This window comes from Sciurus vulgaris (genome assembly GCF_902686455.1).
Source record: "Sciurus vulgaris genome assembly, chromosome: X".
In the NCBI taxonomy this organism is placed as follows: Eukaryota; Metazoa; Chordata; class Mammalia; order Rodentia; family Sciuridae; genus Sciurus; species Sciurus vulgaris.
In genome coordinates, this window is record NC_136471.1 from 121,294,511 (window position 1) to 121,317,944 (window position 23,434).

Genomic DNA, 23,434 nt, shown 5'->3' on the forward strand with positions numbered 1-23,434 from the left:
GGGGGAAGGGAAAAAATAACAGAATGAATCAAACAACATTACTCTATGTAAATTTATGATTACACAAATGGTATGCCTTTACGCCATGTACAAACAGAGAAATAATATGTATCCCATTTGTTTACAATAAAAAAAAAAAGATTAAATCCCCCAGAATAAATTGGATTATAACAATGTCAAAAAAAATAAAAAAATAAAAAAAAAAACTCTACACCAAGAATACAAATAACCCAATCAACAAATGGGCTAAGGATATGAACAGATGCTTCACAGAAGAAGATCTTGTAGATCTTCTTCAAATATATGAAATATATTATTCAAATATATGACAAATATATGAAATATATGACAAATATATGAAAAAACTGTTCACCATCTTTAGTAATAAGAGAAATGCAAATCAAAACTACACTAAGATTCCATCTCACCCCAATTAGAATGGTGATTATCAAGAATACAAGCAACAATAGGTGTTGGAGAGGATGTGGGGAAAAAGGTACACTCATACATTGCTGGTGGGGATGCAAATTAGTGCAGCCACTCTGGAAAGCAGTGTGGAGATTCCTTAGAAAACTTGGAATGGACCCACCATTTGACCCAGCTATCCCACTCCTTGGCCTATACCCAAAGGACTTAAAATCAGCATACTACAGAGATACAGCCACATCAATGTTCATAGCTGCTCAATTCACAATAGCCAGATTGTGGAACCAACCTAGATGTCTTCAATTGATGAATGGATAAAGAAACTGTGGTATATATATACAATGGAATATTACTCAGCTATAAACAATAATAAAATTATGGCATTTGCAGGCAAATGGATGAAACTGGAGAATATCATGCTAAGTGAGATAAGCCAATCTCAAAAATCCAAAAGGCGAATGATCTCACTGATAAGCGGATGATGACACATAATGGGGGGGTGGGAGGGGGGCAAGAATGGAGGAAGGAGGGGCTATATAGAGGGAAAAGAGGGGTGGGAGGGGTTGGGGGAAGGAAAAAATAACAGAGTGAATCAAACATCATTACCCTATGTAAATGTATGATTACGCAAATGGTATGCTGTTACTCCATGTATAATCAGAAACAACATGTATCCCATTTGTTTACAATAAAAATAAATTTTAAAAAATCCTAATACTCTTTAAATGCAAAACTAGTTGTTCAACATCAAAACAGTCATTTTAAACAGATAAAATTTTATTCTTCAACTAAGGAATTACAGCATGTTGCATATGAAAAGAGTAAAGTTATAAATATCAAATACTTGGCAAAATTCAATTGCAGTGGCCATTTGAAAACTTCCAAAGTCAGTCAAATCTACACTGACAAACAAAAATAGTAAGAAATTTTGGTCAGCATCATTTTTTGGACATTTTATAACTAAGTATTTAAATTTCAAAAGAAAGCAAAAATTTAAAAAGACATGATGTAATCTTACCTTACATAAAGAAAGCATAAAGACAATTATTTTCTAGAACTTAAGATGAAATAAATAAAAACATTAAGTAAATATTTTAGAGAAGAGGTAGGCACTTAAATCATAAGTCAGTAACAATTTTTAGTGTTTATTCTTTAACATTAGATCAAGGGAAATATATTGGAAATATTACTCTTGGCTTAGGTTAACAAGATCAATCAATTATAAAACATTAGTGTTTTGAAGAGCACTTCAAATTCTGCAAATCTTTCATTCTTATTCTGAAAAGAAAATAAAAATACAGGGGCTATGGGTCATTACCAAGGGCTAGGGGCAGAGCTGAGACTGTACTACATCACAATGTATTTGGGGGATTCACAATAATAGTCAGGGAGAACACTGTTCTTTTGGTTTTCCTAGCATTTAGTTAGAGTGTTTTGTTTTCTGTATAAAGTTTGCAAGCATACTGAAAGAAGATGTGGAGTATTAGCTGGCACTCCTGCTGCTACCTAGAAAACGTTTTGCTTCTTTGAAAGGAGTAAAAATATAACTTAAACACATGTCTGCTAAGAATCTCTACTAACAGTCTTTACCACTTGTTGGGGAAAAAATGCCTAAACTTTTCATCTGGCCCAGTTACAGAGAGAATTCTGTTTAATTTGTTCATTCACTTATTCATTTATTGCAGTACTGGGGATCAAACCCAGGGCCTCATACATGCCCTAAAATTCTATTATATTTAAAGTGATCTCAGTACCTTGTACCTTCTGAAATTTATATAAGCCAAGGTGCACTTAAGATAATCTTCATCCAACCCAGAAAAGAGGAGAAAGCAAAGATATGCTCCCCAATATACTAGTGGCACTATCATTTTTCTTTCCTTTTTTTAATCTAAAAGATTAAAAATCAGTGAAAAGGGGAAGTTAGTATTATATAAAACTATCCTGAAGTAAAAATCATTTAATAGAAAAATTTTTCCAGGAGTTCTCACTTACCTTTAATTTCCAACCAACTAAAGTCATATTCTGATTCCCTAATCCAGCACTTTGATTCCTTACCCCACTTAATCTCTCAGCATCTGAACCTACTGATTACTTTCTTTTTTTCTCAGAAGTCTTTTTCTTTTCGATCATTAGATTGAATTTATTATATATTGTTTGGAGTGTCCTTCAAACTCTTCATTGACATCGCTTTAGTGATGTCACTCTCAACTTCTCTCTCTATTCAAAAATATTTTTGAGAGCCTAACATGGTGGTACATGCCTGTAATCCCATAGGCTCAGGAGGCTGAGGCAGGAGGATTCCAAGTTCAAAGCCAGCCTCAGCAATTTAGGGAGGTTCTGAGAAACTTAGTGAGACCCTGTCTCAAAATTAAAAAAAAAAAAATAAAAGAAAGGCTGAGGATGTGGTTTAGTGGTTAAGCAACACTGGGTTCAATTTCTGGTACCAAAAAACTTTATATATACATATATTTGTTGGGGGCTGGGCCATGTTGGCAGCGCCGGGATGGCGCCTGATCACATCAGCAGCGAGGAGGTTAATTGACATAAGCACACTCAGGTGATTTTCTCGTCCATGCACACAATGTATGTGCATGTGTTCTCGAGCACTAATTGCCTGCTCCGAGCGTCTGGCCTAATCTTTGCGTAAGAGGCGTGGCCCTGCTCTCCGCCTCCTGGAGGTGATATAAGCATAGGCGGAGTGAAACAGAGACAGCAGCCATTAGCAAAAGAATAGCAGGAGAAGAAGGACACACACGCGACAGCAGCCAGAGGGAAAAACACGCTACAGCAGCCATTAGCAGAAAAGTAGTAGAAGAAGACTCAAACACGAAAGCAGCTAGGAAACGCGCGACAGCAGCTAGTAGGGAAAAACGGCACAGCAGCTAGCAGGCAGCGGCGGAAGGCAGATCGTAGAACGGAGAACTGAGACGCATCACTAGGGCACCTTAGGTAGACGTACCCTTAGTTCACAGGATGCAGGACTTTAAGGTGTAGCAAGCCTCTTCCTCTAAGTTCTAAGCAAAGCCTGTCCTTCTCTCAAGGTCTCTCTTAAGCAAAGTTTCTTTCTCTCTGATAAGCAAAGTCTCTCTCTCTCCTCTCAAAGCAAGTAAACCTCATTTCCTCTATCCTCTATAAACAAGCAAGAAAGCAGTGCACTAAAGAGAAAGATAGAAGTGCCTCAGTTTCCACTCCACCACCCATAAGACCCGTGAAAGTTGTTGCTGCAGGCGGTGACAAATATCCACGGATTTTGGAACTGCAAAGAGCCAGCGACATATATTTTTTTGCAGCAGATGATCTACTCTAGGAATTCTTCTAGATAATTGTGATATCAATAAACAAAGCAGATCAAAAATTCCTGCTCTCGTGAAGCATATATAAAAGAGTAGATAGATGAAAATAATAAGCTTAATACCTAAAAATAAGTCATATAATGTATTAGAAGGTCTAAATATTATGGAAAACTGAGCAGAACAAATGGAATCTATTTTTATATTATCCTTAAACCTTTCTATTTTGATAAGAATACCACCATCCACTGGGTAAGTCAACTCAGATAATTCTTATTGATTCCAATATCTCCCTTTCCCTTACTCTCTAGATTTTACCTGTCACTGGGTCTTATTATCTGCATAAATAACTCTTTCATTCTCATAACTGCTTTTCAAATTTAAAATTTCAATCAAAAGCAGAACAAATAAATTCCTGTATTTAGACTTTCCGAAATGACTCTTGGCTCCTTCATTTGCTTACAATTTGGTTTTGGACTTAACCTCCCTAAGTTCTAGTTTTCCTATATGTAAAATGAAGACATCCTTTTTTTTGCCTTGTTTTGACCAAATGGAGTATGTTTGGAGGTATCTGTGCCCCACAGATGTTGTCACCATCAACGTTAGCATTAGTATCACCATCAGTAGTAGCATCATGATTACTTCCTAAAAAGTAAAAACAAAAAAAAGTTCTAACTGGTTTCCCTTCTTCTAGTTTACTCTTCTCTAATCTTTTTCAACATGTATCCCAAGTCATTTTTGAAATTCATAGACATGAATACAATAAAAACGCTAAGCAACTCCCCACTGCCTTTTCCATAAAGTACAAATGAATGACAAAGAATTTTGTTTCTTTATTCTGCTTTGCTCTTTCAGCTTTTCTTTCCCTTTTCATTTTCTTAATGTAAGCTGTTAAAGCACCATCAGTAAGGCAAGACAGCCTGGAGCTGGACTTTTCTGTGAAAGATCTTCAAAATAAAAACTTCGGCTTCCTTTTTTAATTTACAGAAGTCTCAATAGAAGATTTTAAAATTAACTTAATTTTTCTTTTTGTTTACCCTCAAGTATTTATTTCATTTTCATAGTAAAAATGTCAAATGCTCTTTGATTTAATTAAGTACTGTGGTATGATATAAGAGAAAATATGCACTGTGAGAACCTTTGCAGCAATAGAGGCCAAATAGATGACTTAAATTATTTCCTTCAGGCTTTTTGTCACCATTTCTCTTCCCAAAAAATAAACACAAGTGTCTGCTCATTTCTTTAGCCTATTATTGACTGGGTTATTTGTAATCTTGATGTAAAGTTTTTTGAGTTCCTTATAAATTCTGGAGATTAGTGCTCTATCTGAAGTGCATGTGGCAAAGATATTCTCCTTCTCTTTAGGATCTCTCTTCACATTGTTGAGTGTTTCCTTTGCTGAAAAAAAGCTTTTTAGTTTGAATCTATCCCATTTATTGATTCCTGCTTTTATTCCTTGTGCTTTGGGAGTCCTGTTAAGGAAGTCTGGTCCTAAACCAACATGATGAAGATTTGGACCTACTTCTTCATCTACTAGGTACAGGGTTGCTGGTCTAATTCCTAGGTCCTTGATCCATTTTGAGTTGAGTTTTGAGTAGGATGAGAAGGGTTTAGTTTCATTTTGCTGCATATGGATTTCCAGTTTTCCCAGCACCATTTGTTGAACAGGCTATCTTTTCTCCATAGTATTTTTTTGGTACCTCTGTCTAGTATGAGATAACTCTATTTATGTGGGTATGTCTCTGTGTCATCTATTCTGTACCATTGGTCTACCTGTCCATTTTGGTGCCAATATCATGCTATTTTTGTTACTATTGCTCTGTAGTATAGTTGAAGGTCTGCTTTACTCTTTCTGCTAAGGATTGCTTTGGCTATTATGGGTCTCTTATTTTTCCAAATGAATTTCATGATTGCTTTCTCTATTTTGATAAGGAATGTCATTGTGATTTTAACTGGAATTGCATTGAATTTGTATAGCACTTTTGGTAGTATGGCCATTTTGACAATATTAATTCTGCCTATCCAAGAACATGGAAGATCTTTCCAACTTCTAAGGTTTTCTTTAATTTCTTTCTTTAGTGTTCTGTAGTTCTCATTGTAGAGGTCTTTCACCTCTTTTGTTTGATTGATTCCCAAGTATTTTATTTCTTTTGAGACTATTGAATGAGGCAGATTTTCAAGCAATCAACAGACATATGAAAAAATGTTCAACATCTCTAATAATAAGAGAAATAAAATCAAAACTACCCTAAGATTTCATCTTACCCCAATTAGAATGTCTATTATCAACAGTACAAGCAACAACAGGCGTTGGCGAAGATGTGGGGAAAAAGGTACACTCATACATTGCTGGTGGGGTTGCAAATTGGAGTAGCCAATCTGGAAAGCAGTGTGGAGATTCCTTAGAAAACTTGGAATGGAACCACCATTTGACCCAGTTATCCCACTACTTGGCCTGTACCCAAAGGATTTAAAATCAGCATACTACAGTGACACAGCTACATCAATGTTTACAGCAGCTCAATTCACAATAGCTAGATTGTGGAACCAACCTAGATGCCCTTCAACAGATGAATGGATAAAGAAACTGTGGTACAGATACATAATGGAATATTATTCAGCCATAAAGAAGAACAAAATTATAGCCTTTGCAGGTAAATGGAGTTGGAGAATACCATGCTAAGTGAAAGAAGCCAATCCCCAAAAACCCAAAGATTGAATGATTTCTCTGATAAGTGGATGATAACATATAATGGGGGGGAGGCAAGAATGGAGGAAGGATGAATTGTATAGAGGAAAATGAGGGTCGGGAAGGAAAAATAATAGAATGAGACAATCATCATTACCGTATGTACACGTATGATTACGCAAACAGTGTGACACTACTTCACGTATAACCAGAGAAACAAAAGCTGTACCCCATTTGTGTACAATGAATCAAAATAAAAAATAAACACAAAACACCACTGACTGATCCATAGATTGCTATGTGTGTGTTTTTTGTATATGTGTAGGTACACCTATATGTTTTTGTTAATGTAGGTGAATTAACATTTACCAAGAGCATCTTATTAGATGATAAAAGGAACACCAGCATAAAAATTAATAATACAATAAAGGCTCAGAGACTTCTATAATATTGAAAAGCACTTATGATTTTATATATTCTATAATCATTCTAACTATCCATTTTTCTTAATACTAGAGTAAAAAGAAAACATAAAGGAATTTACTAAATAGAAAAATCAAGACTGGGAAAATTTATAATTATAGGGCAGGTGATAATAAAATAAGATATAACTAAAATCAATGTGTTCTTTAAGCTGTCTGATTATTGAGAAGCATCTCAAACAATTTAATATTACTTAAGGAGTAAGCCAAATTTTATTTACTAACCACTGGTAAAACATTTAAAACATTTAAAATGTACTTATTTAAAATGTAATTACTTTCAACGATGGATAAGCAGGATTTACATAACTGTGAGAATTAAATTTTAATGATGTTATAATGCAAAGAACTATGCTATTAATTACCAAAAAGCTAATAACATAACTTAGTACTCAGGTTGAATTTAGGATCATCTCTTTATGTTTATGTGTGTGTATATATTAGTACCCCTGGGTTCAATCACTGGTACCAAATATATAAATAAATAAATATATAAATATATATATATATATTTTTTTTGTGGGGGGGGGTTCACCGGGGATTAAACCCAGTGGCACTAAACCACTGAGCTACATCCCCAGTCCTAGCTTGCACTTTTAATTTAGAGACAGGGTCTCACTGAGTTGCTTAGCACCTCCCTAAGTTGCTGAGGCTCTTTGAACTCGTGATCCTCCTGCCTCAGTCTCCAGTGTCACTGAGATTACAGACATGTGCCACAGTGCCTGGCTTAAATAAATTTTTGATTGGCTACTTATTTGGATGTAAAATTTTATAAAATATTAATATCCATTCAGTGATACCCCTATATTGTGATGAGTCATTATCAGGCATGTATTGTTAGGTACCCTTCTACCTGTTCAATCCCTTCAAAAGAAAATAGGAAGTAATATTACATTCAAGCTCTTATCTGAGAAGGGGTTATTTATGAAACACGTGGAACATTTTACCTGTCCAACCAGGCAAGCAGACTCTTGGCTGCTCCAATCAGATCCACAACAGAGGTCAGAAAGTCATTTGGTAATTTTCGGCTGGTCCTTCCATCATAATGACCACTCCTTCTCCTTCCTGTTATGAAGTTCTGTAGATTTTTGGCAGATGCATTCAACTTGTGAGAAAGGGTTTTTAGATTTTCTGTTTCCAAGCCATAATTCTGAATTATAAAAGAGAAAGATAACAAATATGCTTAAAGTTAGTATTTTGCTTATTAACTAAAATATTCATTGAGTACTTGATTATACACGGGCAATGGGGCTAATGTTAGTGTTACAAATGAATAGGACAGGATTCTTGGCCTATTGGAGCCCACTGTCAAGTTAGGGTTTGGGGAGATGTCAGATAAAGGACTTATAATAAAATGTGTTATGCACTAATGTGAACGTGGGATAATGGAGCATTATATCTTGGAACTATGGTGTCTGAGAGAGCAAGACAGTATGCAGGTCATGAATCTAGATACTAGGAAAAATTCTGCTTCCCTGAAGTTAAGAAAATAAGCATAAACAAACAAAGTAAAAAAGCAAGAAATAAATTACACATAAATGCATACCTTTTTTCTGTGCACTCTACATGACCCAGAAAAGTTTCTTTTATAATATAATATCAGGGAAAACTTGGCTTCTTCAAGGAAACTAATATAGCCTCTCCTTTTTATAGTATAAATTATGGAACTAAACTTTGTTATTTTTTTCATGGCTGCATTAGCTCCCAGTCAAATGTGAAGCACACCCAATGTAATCCTAGAGACATTTTTGGTAAGTATATCTGTATTCTTCTTTGCCTGGTTCTCACTTTTCGATTTCCAGTTTGAATTTATTAATTCAATCTAAATATTTTGTCTATATATTATTGTTGAAAGGGGTTATATAAATAAGTATAAATATGAGAAAGCTTTTTACCATCTTGAAATAGAAAAGGATTACAGAATTCCCTCAAATAAACAGGGAAAGTTTTCATAAGCTGTAATTAAAATTTAAAGCAGCTAATTTTAAGTTGTAGTACACCCCTAAGAAAAGGCAGTTAATGAGATCAAAGGATGACATTGATCAAAACCTTAGCAGTATGCATGTCACTGTCATAGGTAAAATTAAAAGTATAGTAAATCATAAAACCCAGAGAGTATTAGGACTGTTTGACTTATCCTCCTTTCAAATTTGAGGAAACTGAGGTACAGGGTTTTGTTAATGGTTTGCTTAAAGTGCTCAGCATTAGACCAGATAGTGTTAGAAAGGAACTGTAAGTCACCAAACCACCTGCGAGGGGATGTATCTACCACATTCTTTAGTATCAATATTATACTGAGGAGGATAGTCAGAACAACTGAAGAACAGTGGTAGACAAAGAATAGAAAAGGGAAGCAATGGTCCATTTAATTGAAATGTCTTAGCCAATAACCAGTGGGTACCTACTTTATGTGAAATTTAATGGGTTATTTTCCTAAGGTAATCTAACAAAAGAGAACTTAGTGGAGGGAAAAAGGAGAAAAAAAGGAAGGCTTCCATGCATAAACATTAAATATCAAATTGGTGTGTATGTTACCTCCAAAATCTTAATGATAATAAAAGTCTGATTATTTTTTGAGAATTTTATGTTTTCATTAAAAGAAGATTCTTCTTAGAAAAAAAACACAACTCAATAAACAAGTGGGTAAAAGAACTAAAAAGAGACTTCTCAAAAGAATAAATAAAAAGGTCAACAAATACATGAAAAATGTTCATCATCTCTAGCAATCAGTAAAATGCAAATCAAAATTACACTAAGATTTCATCTTACTCTAGTCAGAATGGCAATTATCAAGAATACAAACAATAAGTACTGGTGAGGTTTTGGGGAAAAGGGTACACTTATACACTGTTGGTGGAATTGCAACTAGTACAACCACTCTGGAAAGCAGTATAGAGATTCCTCAAAACACTAGGGATGAAACTACCACATGACCCAGGTATCCCACTCCTTGATATTTTACCAAATGATCTAAAAACAGTATACTATAGTAGTGATATAGTCACCTCAATATTGTAGCAGCATAATTCACAATAGCTAAATTATGGAATCATCACAGGTATCCATCAATAGATGAATGAATTAAGAAATCGTGGTATATGTGTGTGTGTGTGTGTGTGTGTTTGTATATTTTTCATATATTTGTTGACCTTTTGTATTTCTTCTTTGGAGAAGTTTCTTTTTAGTTCTTTTACCCACTTGAGTTATTTGTGTTTTTTTTTTGTTCCAAAAAGAATATTATTTTAATAAAAATGTAAATTCTCATCAAAGAATAATCAGACTTTTATATGCACACACACACACAAAATGGAGTTCTACTCAGCAATAAAGAATGAAATTATGGCACTTGCTGATAAAGTAATGGAAATGGAGAATACCATGCTATGTGAATTAAGCCAAATTTAGAAACTCAAAGGTGGTATGTTTTCTCTCATTTGCAGAAGCTAGAGTAAAATAAAGGAAAGGGGGAAGACAGGGTATCATAAAGATAAAAGAAAGATAGCAATGTAGAAGTAGGACATCAAGAGGGAGAGTGGAGAGATGGGAAAGGGGATGTAATGCAGAATGAATTCTTAAAAATCATGTTCTGTGTATAAATATATCACAGGGAATTTCACATTTATGTATAAGTAAAAAGAACCAATTAAATATAAATAAATAGATGAGCAAAAGGAATTCTAATAGAGCGGAAGAAGGAAAATGGAGAAGTAGACGGAGGACTGGAGGGAAAAATGGGAGTGAATAAAGGGGAGATCAAATGGGGGGGCATGAACCAAAATTGAATTCCATGCATGTATGAGTTTGTTAGAATGAACTCAGCTACTATGTATAATTACAAAGCTGTAACAGAAAATATAAAAGAATATTCTTTTGGGGGTCATAGACTTGTTTTTAAAAAGAAAATATAGTATATTAAATATTTACTGATGAATTCAAATTGCAATATTCTTCTCTCAAGTTAAAAGATTTGGCTTGTGCAAGTAAAAGAACATTCTATTCAAATTCTATTGAATTTGACCATTGGTTATCTGTGAAAAATTCAGGAGATTTTATCTAGTTTGATGGTATATTAAGAAGGGAATCTTCATAAGTTTATAAAAGATATTATCTAATGACTAGATAGAAACAATTTATAACTAAGTCAACTATGATATATCTGAAATGTTAAAAAATATTTTCAGAAGTTTTCTCCCGTTTTAAACCATTTTCCATAAAATATTATGGGTTTCAGGATTTTTCATTAATACATTTAATCAGGAAACACTTGTTTATGAACAAATTATAATAATTTAGAAAGGCTTAAATTATAATAGTTTATTACAGGGAAACTTAATCAATCAACCTGGTAACTGATCTTTCACTATAGTTGTTAGCCTCCATAAAAGATTAAATTATTTCTCCCTATATAGTATTTTTATCTCACCTAATTTATTAGAAAAGCTAAAAATTATTTTAAAATATTAATCTTCCTATAAGTAAAATCTGAAAGCCAAGTAAAAATACTTTGAAGACTTTAAAATTTAAGGTATTAAAATTATTTTGAATATAACTGAAAAATTAGGGAACAGATAAACCTTATGGACAAAATCCAGAAGGATATCCTAAGAAGATCTTCTAACTTGGAAACTTCATAAAGAAATATCCTGCATGGAATAGAGGTAAAATTGGGGAGGAAAGAGGAATCCAGCGGCAAGAGACAAAAAATATGTAGCAGTAAACAGAGAAGGAAATTCTTAAAACTTCTAGAGCTGACCTTATATCTCAGTGGTAGGTAGAACATTTGTTTAGTAAATGCAAGGCCCTGGGTTCTATCCCCAACACTGTACAAAAAGCAAAATAAACAAAACCAAAAAATACTTGTACTAGCTAACAAATATAATTAGTTATATCTATAACCCAAAAGCATACTTTAAAAATCTAGAAGAGTACAAAAATAGGTTAGAAGTTCATCTCTACATAAAAGTGCTTATATGCTACTATATTAACAAAGGAGACAGATTAATCTATCCAGTTAATTTTTATCTTCAAAACTCAGTTTTAAATAGGTCAAAATCTATTACTGTGAATATATTTTCTTTCTACTTCTTTCATAAAAGTACATGCTTCACTGAGACTTGTTAAGTCACCAGTAAATCACAATACTCCCTTGCCTACCATATAAAGATTAGAACTTCTGGTGTGGTATTGCACAATAGGGTGACTGTATGTAATAATAATATACTAAACATTTACAAAAAGCTAGAAAAAAATGGCACTGAATGTTTTCACCATAAATAAATGATAGATCACAAGGCCCTGGGTTTAATCCCCAGCACTGCAAAAAAATTTTAAAAAAAAGAAGAAGAAATGATAGATGATTGAGAATATAGATATGTTTAACCTTATTTAAACAATTCATATACTGAAACATCACATGGTACCCCACTATTATGTATAGTTTTTATGTTTTTATATATATTAGTTAAATAGTAAAAACAAATTTGTATCTGCCTTCTATAAGTAAAAACCTAAAAAGTGCTCTTTTGCCATGCAGGTTTATCTATTATACATTTTCTTTTTATTGGTTATAAATGGGGCATTACTATTAGAAAAGAAAGGACTACCTCAAGAAAACAAAATGTGGACCTGAAATGTACTTAGCTGCTTTGTTTCTCCTATACTTAACTATGTGTTCATATGTCTGGCCATTAATTCATGTGTCAGGAACTGGTTCTCATTCAGAACTGATTCAACATAGCCAGTCTAGTCTCAATGTAAATGGTGCTAAGTTCAAACTGGTCTTCTCTTTAAATTATATGTGTGTAAAAGCTTATGAGTGAAATAAAGGAACATATTTAACAATTTATAAAACCAAGTTGGCTAAATACTAGCAGAAAATTCTCACTACTTAATAAAAATATTCAAAATTGGTACCACACATTTTACAATGTTGATGCCATCTTACTCAAAGTTCTTAATTTGAATGTATCATGCAGCAGGTGTTCAGGTTTATAATAATCTGCTTTATAAGTATGAGTGAGTCTTAAAAGGCTTAATGAATTTTTTCAGAAAATAAATTGTTTTGAGATGAATGAACCAAGCAATTATGTTGCAAAGAAACAAATCCTAGCAATTGCAAATGTCACATTTTTCATGCAAAATGCCATTATATGAAAAGTATAAGAATGATGAAATGAAAACTACTCATCTTGTCATAAACTATTCACTTATAATTTCCAATAAACAATATATTATCAGAACACAAATTAAGGGTCATACATTATATTTTATGCTTTTACTTCTTAACACTGTTCTCTAGTTAAGTACACTAAATAGTAGTATAATAGCTTGAAAGAGTTAATATACATCCAAATCATAAATAACACACTTCTTTTTGGAATAACTTGGTGCAAACAATATAGTTGATGTTTAACAAATATATGCTGCACGAATGAACAGATGACTAAATAAGCCCTTAATATTTATCAATTGCCATAACATTTATGTTCCATCATGACTAACTTCGAAACAGAGCAGATGAGAATATAGCATAGCTTAAAAGAAACAGAAGGAATTTGATCATTTTTCTGTCTTTCTTATAGTAGGAACTGAAACTTCAGAGTCAAAGACTAATGTAGGCAAAACAAAAAAATTATGAACAGAAAGGGGAAGAAAAAACCATGAGAAGGACAAATGTATTTTTCTTGGAGGAGCCTACTATGAACTGAAGTACTGCAGAATCTAAGCGAAGAATTATAATGTGATACAAGGTTTACAAGGGCCTTATTTCTTATCACTTCCCAGCTTCATTCCAGTCAAATCAATATTCTCATTTTCCTCCAACCACTCTATACTCTTTCACAATTCTGGTTTACACATGATATTTCTTCTGCCTAAATAACATTTTTGCTCAGCAAACATCTACTCATCCTTACTTTCCTTCTCTGGGATTTTTTAAATAAAAATTATGTTCTCTTTTAGTGACTGTTGTCTTCCTTAATGGATTACATATATCTCAGGAATACATTATGTTTTTTTCATCTTTATATTCTCATTGGTAGCATTGTTTGGGCATGAAATGTAGTTGTTGAAAGAAGAAATAAATACATGTAAGGAAGAAGTAGAAAGACCAGTGGAAATCAGAGACAGGACAACTCCTGGTCTAGTCAACTCAGCTTGCTGATGGGCATCTCACCTCCTTGTTTTATGATGGCATATAGAAATACATCAAAATTCTCTGCCCATAAATTTGCCTTACATGCTGCATAAACTGGAGGATATCTGGCCCTTCTGACTTGCTCATGTATAGCCATCAGGAAGGGGTAAAAAGGAAATTAAACATTTGATCTCTTCGGTGAATGTGACCAATTGAATGTGGAATAAACACAAAACTTAAAGAATTTAGTCTCAAGGTTTTTTCCTGTGTTAACTTCCAGAAGACCTCAACCACATAAAGAAGTATTCAAATGATGCAGCACTATGGTGCTGAAACCCAAAATAGTAAAGATTAAAACTCAGCATACATATAGATTTACCACAATTCCAAAAGGGTTCTAACACACACAATTTTTACTGTTATATAACAAACAGGAAACTGATAGATCACATATACATCTCCAATCTATTTCTATCATAATTTCAGCACTACTCTGACTCAGACTTGAAGACTAGTCTGCTAAAAATACTGTGGTCCATTATCTTACCCTGAGTATTATCCTTTTATATGATTTCTGAAACCTGATTCAGACAGAGTGCAAGCACACAGTATGATCTGAATTTAGGTTATCTCAGTAAATAAAAATATCCCTAAACTATCACGTGATGCATGTGACAAGACTCCTGCATTGCCATTTTCAAAATTATTAAGAGTATCATTAGTGCCACATAATACATGTTCAATGGGCATATGCCACTTTTCCCAAATAGCTTATGGTTCAGTGAAAGAGATATGATAAACACCCAAAAATATATACTTAAAAAATGAAATGTGGCTTAAGAGTGAGAATAGCAGGGGCAGGGGAGGTTTATTTTAGATCAGGTAAACAGATGAAGTAATCAAGGAACATTTCCTTAAGGAAATGACAGTAAAGATAAGAAGTTGGGAGGTGTAATTCAATATGGTTTCAGATTTCACTCTTAATTTGGAAACTGTTTTCAGTCAGGTCTTTTACCCTTGCTTATCCTATTGGATTCAGTGAAATTTGATGACATTATTGATGCTCCTTAATGAAAATAACACTCGTCTATGGTTTTTGACAACTCTTTGGTAGTTCATGCTTTTTTGTCTTCATGCTTTTCTGGTCACTATAAGTCTTTCCTTCCATCCCATCCCAGGTTTCAAACTGCATCTCTTATTTTTAGGTTCTAGAGGCCCCCCTGGGTAGCCTCTTTTCTATGAATTTAATCTTCACATAATGGAGATTCACAAATCTGTATCTTCAGATGCTTCTCAGTTTCAAATCTGTATGTCACATTGTCTGATGATATTTCTTTTTTTTATAACCCAGAGATACCTTGAATTCAACAAACCCAAAGTGCAATTTATATTCCCACTACATATATTCTTGATGCTACTGCTTATCTTCACTGGTGCAAAATTTTCTGTCTCTGTAGCTAAGAAAGATGGGTTCTTTCTCCTTCCTTTACCTGACCCTTCCCACTCACCAGAATTTCTCTACTTTGGTTGCACATGCTTAGTTCATGTTCTACTCATTACCTATGTAGATTTTTTCAAATATTCCCTTATTGTTCTCTCATTCCATTCCAGCTTTTCCACTATGACACTTACCATTTAAAAGAAAGTATTTGATTATCTTTGGATGGTTCTCCAATGCCCATAATAGGAAGCAAAAAATATTCTGACATTAAGGCACTTTAGTTTAGCTCCATTCTATTTTTAAAGCCTAATTTTCTGCTATTGTTTCGCATCTAGTTTTAAAAACTCACTCTGTATATTCTTCATTCTGTATATCTGTTTTTATGTTGTTTTATCTATCTGGAATGTCATTTCATTTCTTCCTCCACCTTTAAGTAAATATTCATCCTCCATAGGTTGCTTTGATATCATCTGTTTTGCAATATACATGCATACTTCTTAGTCAAATCCAGTTATTTTATATTCTGTGCTCCTGTATTTAGCTTATATTTCTATTTAGTAATTACTGATTATTTGTCAGTCATTCTTCTCCACTATGTTTTTCAAGAGGACAGGAACTAGGTCTCAATTCATAACTGACAACTTAGTGCTAAGTGTACTAATTGATGTTGAATTGTTTAATTATCTACTCATTTCTTATTCATCATCACCATCTCAGTAATAGTTACTGTTTATTGAATCAGTATGGTGTGCCAGGCACTGAATTAGGCATCATACAAATATTATCTCATTTATTTTTTACACTACCACTGAGAGGTAGTTTTTAATCTTCATTTTAAACAAATTAACTATTTTATTTATTCCTACAAATCAAGGTTAGCATATTGCATCGATCATATTTTTTCTCTGTGTCATTCCAAACTCCCTAATAAATAATGGGAAGAATTTAAAACTAATGAGGTTAGTGTCATCTTACCTCACCTGTAGAAAAACTCTAAGTTCCTCTCAGATTATCTAATATACTGTCAACATCTTGCAGGCAGTTTTTTTTCACATGGATATGTTTGTCTAACTATGCTTTGCTCTTTAATATAAGAAAGTAACCATATAATGTACAATATTCAATTTTCATTGGATGTAGTTGTAAAGGATACTCAAATAATTTGATTATTTAAAAAGTCTCTAAAATAATATTAGTGTTTTTCATACAAAGTAAAAACTTTTAGAAGTAATTTGACTTTATGATTGTTTGTAGTCAGTTGTGTGTTCAAAATTCTGCTGTGAAAACTTCCTTGGTGAGCTCTAATTTAAATGGCTAATAGCAACAAGTGAGTCACAAGCTTTGTTGTCATTTGGCACTAATATAATAAATTCAAGGAAGGAGGGAAATACCACACCTAGTTGGTTAAGGATTAGGGGATTTTTTTCCCCTCTACTTGCATACAAATTATTAAAAGAAGAGAAGGAAAAAGAGGAAATAAATAAAAGGAAAAAAAGAGAAATGAGGGTTATGTCCACAAGTTTCATGTTCTTACCAGTGCACACAAAAGGTCAACTGCTTCCAAGATCAGTTCCTGATGGCCAATGCGGCTGACTCCCAGATCTTCTAGCTCTTGATGTGTAATACGTAGCAGCTGGTCCCCACTGATCTTCTCCCTCTCAAAGTTCTTAATATACTGCTGCAAACAGTCATCAAGACCTGCAACATAAAAGTATGGAAGGCCCAAATGAAAAACAAGTTGAGTCAAACAAATTGAGGGACAGGGGGGAAACAACTCTTAATTACTACTATATTACAAGTTAAGTCCATTTTTACTTTGCTCTAGTTCAATCATCCAACTTTGTCAACCTATATGTGAGCTTCAGAAAAATATTAATGATAGTAATAACAACAGTGGTAGTAGTCTCTTCATCATATTCCTATATATGACTTCTATATTCAAACACCTTCTACCTTAAAAAACAAAACAACAACCTTGCTTTTCTATAAAGATGTTAGAGAGTTGACACCATTAAAATTGTGATGAAAACAAAAAAATGTTAGAGAATCAAAGATATTTAAATATATGTAAGAACCATTATCTTTAATGAAAAAGTAGTAAAGGAGAAGATGGGTACAGATGTAGGTAGATTATGGTTTTAAGAAGATGAGAGCTTTCTTGTCTAATTAGTTTAAGAGTTCTTTATGGATTTGTGCGAGGGTTCAATGAGATAGTTGTAAACCAAAAAAAAGTACACTGGTAACATAAGTATGTGTTGCATATGTTAATAGTCAGTACTAATTACAGTATCAGGGAGCAAGACAGAATTTTTATTATAAAGGGAAGATTCTGTGGCCAAGAAGAAGGGAATAGATAAGAAACTATTTGTTAGACACTGCCCGTATGCTGGAGACAGAACAGTAAATCTGACACAGACCTCAAGGAATGTACTACTTAGAGGTCAAGTCAGGCACACAAAAGGATCACTACACTATGAAATATTTAGAAAAGTAGTGATGGCAATGAAAACATAAATGGATGGATTTTCTGGGGAGAGTATAAAGGGTGAAAGACATTGTGGGTAACAAAACTTGAGGGATGGCTACAGAGAGGAACATCTGAGAATGAGAATAAAAATGAATCAGAGGGGACCAATGTATTGTGGTAGTGAGACAAGTGTTAAATGCAACACAGCATCCCAATAAGATAGGGACTGAAAATACTCTGAGGAAAGATTACCAGTTCTTTATGTCAGAACAGTATCAGAACAATAGAAATAGAAGTCAAACAGCATATGGGGATGAGGAGAGATTGAGAAATAAGAAAGTGAAGGCTTCCCATGTAGAAAAAATTTTTTAAAACTAGCAAGGACTAAATTTCATGCCAGCAGACACTGATAAATTGAATACAGTTAGAGTACTGACTGGCATTCAATCAAAGGCTGCATTCAAATGAATGAAAGGAAAAACCACAAACAGTTCTTAGATAACTGAAGTCAATACAGTTTGTGCTGACCTGAGAAACTCCTCTTCTTTATATTCTTCAATGCCATCTTTCAGTTACCTTCCAACAAGCAAGTAGTAGCTCTATAGCAAGTAGTATACAATTTGTTTTCATAAGGATTTTCAAGAAAACCAAATAAAATAGAAAAAGGAAGGACAATTTTTTCTGGGTCTGTTCTCAATTACTCTATTTATTTATTTTATAAAAGGCTAAGGTTTCAAAAGTTTTGTTCTTTCCAAACTAAAGCATTGTTGCCGAGTAGCAGTAATGTCTTCCATTTAATTTTTGTGCTCATTGTGTATTATAAAGGGAAGTCTTAAGAACACTAGAATTATTTTCTCATTTAATCCTTAAAACAATTTTATGAATTGTATATCATTATATTTATTTTAAAGATAACTGAGATTTAGGGACCATGCCCAGGATTCCACAGTTTATAAATGGCAAGTCAATGTCTAAAGTCAAGTTTATCTGACTCTGATTCCAAATTACTGCTTTCAAAGACTACACTGATTTAGAAATGTGGTAGAGATGGAAAGGATTGCTTCCAAACCTCTATACTGATCATCTGGACTATACCAAAAGTCATTACATCAAAAATATTTTCTTTTCTATTTTCCATTTAAAATCTCAAAGATGTGGTTTAAAATAAACATTAAATTATTCTTTGAACCAAAAGACATTTGATTGTTACTTAGACACACAAAATTCAGTAGAGTAGTGCAAAATAAAAGTATGTAAGAAAAATATGGTTAAGAGAAATATGGTTAGTAATACATTGGGAGTCAAAATTAAAGTAATACAAAAAAATCCATAGCAAAGAAGATTACTAGACTTGTTAAGGTGTGGAAGGAACTATAACAGAACTAGAACATAAACTTGAAACTGTCTGGCAGTGAACATGAAGAGGAAATGAAATCATATACAGCTTAAAACCCTCATTAGATAAAAGAAGGCCAGTTTCTCAGAAAAGTCTATCCATTCTTGACCCTAGAGTCAGCAAAAGGATTTCTCACAGAAAAAAATCCTTATGTGATAAAATGAACACCACCTTCAATAAACCCTTTTGATAACATATCTACAAGTTATCACTGGACTGTTCCCTATAGCAAAACTGAAATATGTTTTTAAAAATAAATATATATGTATTAAAATATAACATTACATTTAGATATATTTTGCATTATACACCCAACGATACCTAGTTATCATGTAGAAAATGTTTATATTCATTGTCTTTAAAGATGTGACAACCTATAAAACAGTTTTTAATTCCATAGAGAAAATAGGTAGTAAGGTTTCTTTTTTATAATGGTAACAAGTGAAAAAGCAAGCTCTATTTGAAGTATCTTTGGAAAATTAGTTTGTCAATGGATGCCTAAAATATTATGGAGACACATTCTATACATTCATTTAATATGACAATTTCAAATGGAAGACTTCCATTGTCCTACTAGTTTTGAAAAACATATTTACAGATTTTGATTTTTGAAAAATACAAAGTAAAAGTCATAGGCAACATGAGAAAAAAGAGATACATTCAACTTATCACAATTAAAAACTTGTGTATCAAAGGACACTTATAAGCAGGTTGAAAGGGTGAACTATACATATCATATATCTGATACAGGATTAATTTCCACAGTACATAAACAAATTCTACAACTCAACAACTGCAACAACAATACTGGGTTAAAATGGACAAAGAACTTAAATAGACATTTCTTCAAAAAATACATACAGTCAATAAACACATGAAAAATGCACGACATCACTAATCATAAGGGAAATGCAAAATGAAAACCACAATAAGATACTACCTCTTCCCCAACAGGTTGGTTTCTATTAAAATAAACACAAAGTTGATAAATATAGGGAGAAACTGAAATCTTTGTATAGTTTTACTGGGAATGTAAAATGGCACAGTCACTGTGGAAAATGGTTTGGTAAGTCTTTAAAAACAATCAGGGTTACCACAGAATCTAGCATTTCCATTTCTAGCTCTATACTCAAAAGAACTGAATGCAGAGACTTGAAAAGATATTTATACATCCATATTATGTATCAGCATTATTAACAACAGGCAAAAGGTGGGTGCAACCCAATTGTACATTGAGGTATGAATGGATAAAGAAAATATGGTGTTTACACAAAAAGCCTTTTAATTCAAACTTAAAAATAAAGGAAGTGGTGATACATACTGTACTATGGATGAATCTTGAGGCTATATCAAGTGAAATAATTCATTTACTAAAGGACAAATACTGTATGATTCCACTTATGAGAGGTATGTGTAGTAGTCAAGTTTATAAAACAAAAAGTAGAATGGGGGTTACACCAGGGGCTAAAGAAAGGAGGAACAGGGAGTTGTTGTTTAATAGGTATAGAGTTTCAGTTTTACAAAATTAAAAAAATTCTGAAAATAGTGGTGGTGGCAGCACAAAAATGTGAATCTGTTTAACACCACTGAACACTTAAAAATGGTTAGGATAGTATATCTGATATTATGCATATTTTACAATTTAAAAAATAATAGTGAATAAATGGCAAATTTTGTATCATGTATGTTGTGCCATAATAAAAATATGCAAATTAAGCAGATTAACCTTAATTAGCCTAAATTTGCTACAAAGCCACAGCTATTATTTTATATCTGATTACTAATGCAATGCTTATGTGTAATTTAATTTCTCAAATAGAAATACAATTTTTCTTTCTAGTTGAGTATAAAGAATGCATCAAGGGCTGTGATTACTAAATTTAGTATATTTTACATGAAGTTTATCAGTATGTCTCAACCAATGTTAATGCATCATGAAAAAATGATTTGCCTAATTCTGACACAACTTAATATAGTTTTCATCTTTTTAAATAGTTTCATTTAATGTCTAAATAATATTGCATATAAAGATATGCCCAAAGTTGTACACTTGGTACATATGTAAACAGCAATACCAAGGGTAAAAAAATGTATAAAAATATCCTGACGAATTTTAAAAACAAGTGTCATAAAGTATTAATCAATCATCTTTGTCAGAATGCTGGGAAAGATATTCTCTAGGGACAACAGGCCCACAGGCAGGAGGGACACGTCTCCTATGTATGTGTGAGGATGATGGGGACAACCCTGGAGCCATGCCATTGAAAAGGGCAAATCTTATTGATCCAATTTTGCTTCTGGGGATATGTCTAAATCTTAGCTTGTCTTGGTTTCAGGCTTCCATGATGCTCTTGGTTTTCTTAGATTTAAATCTGGTTCCTAAGTTTGCAATTGCCTGTTTCTTATACTTCTACCACAACATACATCTCCATATATTTTCCCTCTGGAACCTCTTCATTCTTATTCCCAATATCAGGATTCCTATTATACAACTCCAATTCCTCATAAACTTTCATTTATTCATTTAATAAATATTGTTTGAATGTCTACTTATGAGCTAATCATTATTTTAGGGAGAAGAGATAAAAAATTGAACAGAAATGCACTTGGTCCCTGACTTCATGAAGCTAATAGTTTATTGGGAGAGAAGCACATTAATAATGGAATCATATAAACAACCCTAACACGTTATTGAAGGACAAAGTATGGGAAGAACTCAGGTTTAGAGATGAAAAGGAGTCAACTAGACAAAGACAGTGAAAAGCATTAGATTCTGGAAATAGCAAAGACCCAGAAGAAGGAATAAGATGAAGAGTATGAGGCATTAAATAAAATATGGCCAGCATGTGACTAAATATTGTATTCTGAAAAAATTTTCTGTCTTCCACATGTGGAACAGTGACTTGTGACCACTCTGACTCCTCTCAAAGAAAAGCTAATCTTTGGCAGGAACTAATCTTTAGACTTGGCATCTTTACTTGATCAGCTATTTCAGCTACATGTGTTGAAGCATACAGCTTTTTCCAAGAATGTCTTTTCTCTGGTCATTTTATTCCACTGAGCCTATCTACAAACCCCCTCACTGTTTACTGTAAGGTAAATTAAGGAAAAGACCTACAAGTAGAACTTGTTTCATGCATTCTTTAGTACTACACCCATGATCTGCTGAATAAGAAATTGCAATCAACAGAAAACTGTGGTAAAAGGTAGAAACATCTATTAAAATGGTGATTGTAGAAAAGCAGCATATTAACACAGAAAAATTGCCTTTACTAATTACAATCAGCCATTTTAACTCAGATATACACAACTAATTCTGAAATAAATTCCATAAAAGAAAGCTCTAGCATAAAAACAACTGCAGAAACAAAAAGCCCCATGCACTATTAAACCTAGTCTCAATACATTTCCTTTGATCCTTCCCCAATACAAAAAAGGCTTATTCATCATTTTGAATCAACCATAGTGAATGTCAGCATTATTACCAATTCAATAATTTCATGCAGTCAAGCATGCATACACACACACACACTCACACCCTTCTGTGTTTTATAATTTTGGTGACTCTTAAAACAGTTTCTCAACCATTAGGCCACATTTAAATTTCAGTCAACATGTATTTGTCATTTAATTACTAAATTATCAATTAATGAATACTAAAATTAAAATAAAGCTATGAATGCTTGCCTTTTATCACATGTAAGGATTTATTATCAGGATAAAAAGAATCATACATCTAACAGCTATTTCTGACAGGTTGCCTAAAAAAGTGATTATATTCAATTTTATATTTTTTGATTCATGTATCAGAATCAAGATGTAAGATCACACAAATTAATAACCAATTTTCAATAGTCTATGGTTAAATTCTCCGTGACCAAGGAAAATGTGTTAATTTGAATACCTTATTCTCCCCTCATTCACAAGACATCCTCCAAATAATTTTAATAACTCAAACCAATGTTATTTTTCCATAGCTTCTCAAAATTTATGTGGATACAAAATATCTAGGGTGACACCATCCAGCGGAGTCAATTTGGCTTGTGAGACAAACGAATAGCGAGGCTCTTGAATTCGGAAAGGTTTATTGTAGATTCAGGAAACCCGG

At 33.1% G+C, this 23,434-nt stretch overlaps 1 protein-coding gene across 5 annotated transcripts in view; it reads right to left on the minus strand.

Annotated features, from left to right (window-relative positions):
• CNKSR2 (connector enhancer of kinase suppressor of Ras 2) overlaps window positions 1-23,434 on the minus strand; it is a 283,644-nt gene that overhangs the window by 226,705 nt on the left and 33,505 nt on the right. For all 5 annotated transcript variants that reach the window (XM_079122826.1, XM_079122825.1, XM_079122824.1 and 2 more), the window contains exons 2-3: window positions 16,998-17,161; window positions 7,835-8,037 (exon numbers count right to left, since the gene is read on the minus strand). In XM_079122826.1, the coding sequence (XP_078978952.1) occupies window positions 7,835-8,037; window positions 16,998-17,161 (367 nt within the window). The remainder of the gene's footprint in view (window positions 1-7,834; window positions 8,038-16,997; window positions 17,162-23,434) is intronic.